General features: G+C 40.2%; 1 protein-coding gene across 1 annotated transcript; it reads right to left on the bottom strand.

The window, feature by feature from the left end:
• Nucleotides 1-142: 142 nt before the first annotated feature.
• On the bottom strand, nucleotides 143-6,496 carry fhdc3 (FH2 domain containing 3). The gene is made up of 12 exons (XM_026370365.2): nucleotides 6,454-6,496; nucleotides 5,327-5,827; nucleotides 4,930-4,991; nucleotides 3,253-3,355; nucleotides 2,904-2,989; nucleotides 2,607-2,707; nucleotides 2,434-2,504; nucleotides 2,208-2,315; nucleotides 2,057-2,127; nucleotides 1,838-1,955; nucleotides 1,562-1,726; nucleotides 143-1,402 (listed from the first exon to the last, which is right to left on the bottom strand). Exons 2-12 carry the CDS (start codon nucleotides 5,768-5,770, stop codon nucleotides 383-385), a joined length of 2,349 nt encoding a protein of 782 aa, XP_026226150.1. The 5' UTR covers nucleotides 5,771-5,827; nucleotides 6,454-6,496; the 3' UTR covers nucleotides 143-382.
• Nucleotides 6,497-6,786: the final 290 nt, after the last annotated feature.

Here is a 6,786-nt window from a genome sequence, read left to right as displayed (position 1 = left end):
CTGAGCAGGCATCACTAAGGAAACATTAGCACCCGTCAGACTTCTAAGAATTTCATGACATGAGCATGAAAAGAAGCAGTTCAACTTGAAAAACAGGCAGTAATACTGAAATGTGACTGTAAATACTCCATATACAAGTAAATTAAAAAGGTAGAACGTCACCCTTTATTGTGCACAAAAAGACAAAAAAGAAAGACAGCTGTTACGATTTTTGAACGTGGTCTGACTCCCAAAAATCAAAGCTTTCACAGTTCAAAGCAAATCCCCATTTGCCTTGATTCCACAGAAGGGTAAAACCATAACAGTAAAAAAGACAACTTTTAACATTTAAAACACATAAAAATGATGGAGCTTGGTCTCCACTTTTAAATAAAATATTTTATCAAATATTGGATCCTTTGAAATGTTGTTCTTCCACATCACCTGGTTTATTTCTACCTCCAATACGTTTGAAGAAGGATATGAACCCTGAGCTGTTCATTTGTCCATCTGTATTTTCTGTCCTTGAGCCGGAGGAGTATGACCTTTGAGATGTGCTTCTCAGGAACAAATCCCCCAACCGGAAACCAGAGGGTGGAGATCGCCTTGTTTCATCCATGGAAACAGATCGCAGGATTGGACCGCGTGACACATTTCTCTGCCTGGGACACTCAGGAAGAGACACACAAGCTCCCGATGGAGATGTTTGACTGCCCCGATTCGCAATATCTGAAAGATCACTGCCTTCATCACTCTCCCAGACTCCATCTTCAAGGTCGTCTCCAGCAGACATCGTCAATAGTCTTTTTGAGTGTGTTTGTCTGTTTCGCTGTGGGATGTTGCTTTGCGAGCAAGTCAAGGGGCTCAGAATAGTCCATGGAGATCCCAAATCCCCATTGTTGGCAAAGAAGAAGTCTCTTGTTCTAGGCCTGGGAGTACTTGGCGTAGCTGGAGTGTCTTGTGCTCTCTCCGACCGATGTGGAGTGCCTGAAAGTCTGTCCCCATCAAGTTTACTTTTGCTACTTTGGTAGCGAAGCACCTTACGTGATACCTCACGCATCTTTGCAGCATCCTCTTCATCTTCCAGTCCGGAGACTTGCTCGTCCTCCTCTTGTAGTTTGGGTTGTTTCTTGTCAGGCCTCTCCTCGCTATTAGAGGATGCAGCCTCAGAGTCCTCCAATGTTGCATTTTGAGAACTGCAGTCTATGGGGGATCCTTGGATTGGGGGGAGCATGTTCCTCCTAGGTCTTGCTAATCCCTCCGGAACGGTGGACAAAAAGTTATGTAAGGCCGACTCCAAACTGGAAGAGTCGCGATCAGACTCGGGTCCTGAGGCGGATACTGTGGAGCGCCGTTTGGCTGCAATACGCATGCTCTCCTTGCGCTTGCGCCTCTGCTCGGCTGCCTCTCGCTCTTGGTTCTCCTACAGCCAAGGTGAGAAGAGAGGATATTAAGATGTAATTGTGCACATTAATGACAAGGGTACATGAAAACTGTGAAAATACAAAACAATGGTGTATTTTTCTGTGCAGTTTATTCCATTGCACATATATGTATCATAGATAATTCTTCCTATTCTTACCCGAACAGCGGTGTCAAACCGTTTGCAAAATGAATGAAAGATGGAACAGCACTCCTCCAATTTGAAGGTAACTGGGTCTTCACAGTAGTACTCAGCAACAGCATCACTCAAAGAATTTAGCTGCTGAAGAGAAGACTCAATATCGGCCAGCTTGGCATCAGCTCTCTAAAAAAAAAAAAATTGAGAGTGTTGAAAATTGCACAAATTATTCACAAGCCCAGTCTTTTAAAGCTTCGTGCTTCACAATTAAAATCAAACTACAAGTGGAAATTTTACCAAGAGAAATGTCTCCAGCTGCTGCAGTAGGCCAGGGTGTCTACTGCTGTATATGTTCACTTCCTTGATCTTCTTGATCTCTCTCTCAAAGTCTGCCACGATCTCCGCCTTACAAATTCTGTGGTATCAAGCAACATTTACTCATTGGCAGAACACATTGCAACAATATTTTGATTGACTGAAAACAAACAATGTTCAGTAATAAATGATACAAGTCACCTTGATGCCATCCCAATGTGTTCAAGCTGGCTGGGAAAAGTCAGCAACTCAGCATCAATGTCCTGTGCTTGCTAAGGGTGAGAAGAATAAGTCCATTACATCAATGTTTAGAGCCACAGCATGATAGAAGGATCCCAAAGCTTCTTCTCACCTTGGCAACATAGTGCATGAGGTTCATGCCAGGTTTGTTGGCTTTGGTGTCAGCCAGCTTGAGTAGAGAGGTCATCCTGAAACCAATGGCATTGGCAGTGTAACAACCCTGAATAATAAATGAATGGATTGTTCATCAGTGAAATAAATGCTAAATCTAAAATCCTCTGAAAGCAAGTGAAACAAATCCATCAAGTTTAATACAATTATGAAACAAAAATACCAACAGCGTTCATGTAATTCCCAGCTTTTAATACCAGCCGGATGACTGAGTGGAGGTCATCACAGTCCAGCAGCTCTGGAGACGAGAGGGGGAAAAGAAATGAAGACAAAGATCTTTAACATCGCTGTTAGTAAGAGTCAGAGTTAGCAGCTTTGGCAGATGTGTGTGAAACGTTACCATTAGCTGCTTTGGTCATAACAGCAACAGAGTTCTTCACCTCCTCCATAAGGGGAAAGAATTCCTCCCTCAGCACCATCATTTTCAAACGTTCCTCATAGCTAAAGATAACAAAACTGCAAATTACTGCATCACTTTAATTAATTCCATTAACAATTATTAAGTCTAGAGATAGAGATAATCCAAGATTGTTAAATCGCCACAAAATGATGGCACATATCTTGTCTTTAACTTAGGTACAATCAAATACTTCAACTGGCCAAGTTTAAATTAAAATAAATAAAATTTATTACCCACCCTGGCACTTTGACTAGCTGCACCATGAACTGGTCTGCCTCAGGCAATGCAGAGAGGTTTCCACTGAATGACAGCAGCTGCTTCACCTGTGCATGGATTTAATACAAAAAAAGGGATTACATGTGTTTTTTCATTAGTAGTAGTACTTAGTGAACCCATTTTAGTAAATTATCTATCAATTAATCTTTTATTAAATCTGATATAATAGTAAACCTTTTTTAGATTGTATACAAAAAGACATAATATTTAAATATAATTCAGGAGAATACTTGGTGTTAAAGCAGTAGTAGCTGTAGTTGCTATATTATTAAATTCAAATGTGAAAAACCAAGGGAGGGGCTGTTATTACCTCACTTTCCTCTGGCAGCAGTTTACACAGCTCTTTAAGTTTGCCTGCTCCAAATCTGAGCCAGTTCCCCTGATGAATGTCCTGTACCATTTCTCTCACTGGCCTGCAGATGGAGACAAAAGACAATAAAGTAATGACGGTAGGACGGAATAAAAACATGCTGGTTATTTCCACGTCTTGGAGGCTGCCAGTGGTTTCTAACAATGTCAAAACAGTGTGAAATTCTAATTAAATACTTTAAAACTGTGTGAGACAGGTTATCCATCGTTCTCAGTACTGTTTTGTTTCTCTCATGTTGCTGTTTTAGATTTTAATATGCAAATTTGAATAGAGAGGTCCTTCAAAAATGAATGTGGTCATCCACTGTAGGAGGGAGAGTGAGCAGTTTACCAATTATTAAGGTTCGATATTGTACCGTCATGTTTGCAAGAATGCACCCTTCGGTCACATATGCACTGGCACATACAAATGTCTCCGTGGCAACGCAATCACATGTTCTATCATCATCTCCCTGGTGTCATAGCAGGACAAATATAAATGCCTTTTAAGATATCCAACACGTCATATTTAAGATAATTAACTGTACAATATACAGAAAAGGACAAAATGCATTCAACACATCATCATATGTATTTTTGCCACTACCAACCAGGAGCTCCTGCTTTAAATTTGACTATCATACTTAGCTACTGTCATACACAGAGTGCATTTGGTATTCAAAGTGACAGCTAAGCGAACCTTAGACTGAAAGTGATATCATCTTAACAAAGTTCAGACACTCTAACTGGCTCCAGTGCTTATTATTTTAAAGGATGAGGTAGCTGTATGCAGCCTGAGAGGAAGACTGTAATCACTACTCTACTAATTGTGTTTTTTCCCCCACATAGAAACAAACAGTTATTATTATATTATTTTGAAGCATCTACCAAATGAACTAAAAATGATTTAGAGTAGGTTTTATGTATTTAATGTATTAATAAAACAATTTCACTATATACATTGTAAGAAATAGTATGGTTCTATGCTTTAAAAAAGTTTTTATTTACAACCTCTGGACGTCTACACATAAGACACAACATATTATAGATATATAATATGTCTAGTTGGATTATAACAATTTAAATCATCTCTCTGAATTTTCCACATCTAAAAATCAACAAAATCCAAAGCAGTCATGATTTAACAGATAAAGTTGTGGCAGCAAATTGAATTTATAAAAAGAGAAACACTTCTTCATTTAAACCCAGCAAGTGCTGCTAGCGGCGTCAGTAAGTGTTCAACAAGTAATGATGACGTATCTGCTGCCACTCTGGTAACAGCACTGTATAGAGAATAATCTGACTCACTGACTACAACAAATTACATCAGCAGTTGTGGGACGGGCTAATCTAATATGGCCACAAACCTGATGGGTATCCTACCTGTCCATACTCTCCTGCTAGGTGAACACTGAGTTTTCTTATCATTTAAATAGAAACGAGTGAGTCAGTAATAACAAAAAACATATGTTGCTCTTTTACACTCTCTAATTGTGTTTAAAAGGCATTTCCATACATTTGAATATGGTCTGCTGAGATAAAGAGCCAGATATGTGGGTAATGATTACCACACTGCAAGTGACAAGTATAAAGATCCCTGTTTGGACGCAGTTTCACGTGAAAACGTTGTGTTTCTCACCTCTTGAAATGTCTCAGGAAGATCCCAACATTCATACTCTTTTTAGAGTCAAGTATGGTAACCTAAAAAGAACAAGAATAGAAATCATTTCTACCGCTTTAAAAAATAAAGATGTTGCTTCTGTTAAGCCCATGTTCAAGCCGTCCATGCATAATATTATCATTTACATAATCTTTGAGGAAGCAAAAATAATGTGAAGCACCTTGACAGTTCCTCATTACCGACATAATTTGTGTGGAACCTTTGAAAATCAGTTCCTATTTGTGGACTCGTTACTTCCCTAGCATGTGGCTTGTGATTGACTTTATATGTCTATAAAACTTAGTAATTGGAAATCAACCTTTGTTATATCTAACTAAGTTTCCAGTACGATTCAAGTGCAACCGTTATTGTTTACCTGAGGCTCCTGTTGGAAGAGGTTCACGCCATCAGACTTCTTCAGACCCACGACCCTTGAATTGTGCAGTGATGCCTGTTTGTCTACATGACTGAACAACTCTTCCATGCTCCTAATATCCAGCACCAGGTCCCTCTGAGGCCGTTTCGATGTCCAGACATTCAGTTTACCCAGGACGTGCTGGCTGGGGATGGTGTCCCAGTTCAGCTTTTTCATGGATCGTCTCTGGACATTACGTGATCCAAAAGGACAGGGAGGAAGAACAGGAGGAGGGGGAGGAGGAAGAGGAGGTGGTGGTGGTGGTGCAGCAGTAACGCATTTGAGGGAAGGCACAGGATAAGATGCTTGGAGATCTGACTCTTCTTGAGCATCCAAAGGGGAAGAAGAGTCTCGAGAGGAACGAGTGGAATGAGAAGCAGATTTTAAAATCAGCACTCCCTCCATCTCCAGCTCAAATCCTATGATGATGTTAAAAAGTATTCCAATGTTGGTAACTCAGATCTGAGGAGATACAGAAGTTAAAGTAAGTCTATGGCACACAACTTACTACTACCTACTGGGACTAACCAGCATATCAGTGTTTTCCAGTTAAGCACACTGCAAAGCCAAGGCCATGGAGCCACTTTCATAAAAGCTATTCCATAAATATAGTACCCTACCCCTCTGCATCAAACAAAACATCATTGAACAAATGACACATTTTAATGCTGATATCTTTACAGCAAAGGATAAAAGCTTCGCACAACTTCAGTTCTACTCTGTATTACTTACAAAACCCCAGTGAAGCATTCGGCACAGATGTCATCCCCAAAGCAACATATTAACATTAAAATTTAGTCTCCTATTTGGTTCTACACCGTTTGCCCACTTCTTTATAGGAGGGACGCTGCGGAATTACCAGGCAATCTAATTAAACTAGATTATACTGAAGCATTTGTATGCCCTAGTAAAAGCTTAGATACGCACTTAATTAAATACACTCAGTGTTGTTTCCAACAAATACAGCTGCTATAAACTGACATCTGAACAGTCCTTTAGTCGCATCCTAATATTTCCCGACATAAGCTTCCAGCAGCGCACCTATTAATCCACTCTTCCCAGTAGTAGCACCGATTGTTTGTACTCACCGTGCTTTAAAAACACAGATCCTCACAGCGACTTGGCCTCGTGTTTCTTCACACTACTACAGTGAGTCTGTCTCACAAAGCGCACAAGCTGCAGTCACAGGTGCGGGGCGCGCCTCCACCAATCAGAGGCGAGTCTGAGCCAGGTACGGAAACGCCTTCTTGAGGAGAAGTAAAAATTAAGCTGCCATTAGTCCATCATTAGTCCATCAACAAAAGGAAAACCTCCTCTGGAAATAAAAAAACTATTAATAGCCCTTAGTAGCTATATACATTATCATTATTAACAACCTGTGGGAAAATGCCTTCATGTGACAAAGTGGATCTAGAAGTGTA

The sequence above is a fragment of the Anabas testudineus genome, chromosome 14 (genome assembly GCF_900324465.2).
Source record: "Anabas testudineus chromosome 14, fAnaTes1.2, whole genome shotgun sequence".
In the NCBI taxonomy this organism is placed as follows: Eukaryota; Metazoa; Chordata; class Actinopteri; order Anabantiformes; family Anabantidae; genus Anabas; species Anabas testudineus.
This window is presented reverse-complemented; position numbering and strand designations above follow the sequence as displayed.

Coding starts and splice junctions, on each gene's coding strand:
- fhdc3 (XM_026370365.2), bottom strand. CDS start 5,770: ATGGAGGGAGTGCTGATTTTAAAATCTGCTTCTCATTCCACTCGTTCC. Junction 2,990..3,252: donor TGCTGCCAGAGGAAAGTGAG/GTAATAACAGCC, acceptor ATCCATGCACAG/GTGAAGCAGCTGCTGTCATT. Junction 2,128..2,207: donor TCATGCACTATGTTGCCAAG/GTGAGAAGAAGC, acceptor TCTCACCCTTAG/CAAGCACAGGACATTGATGC.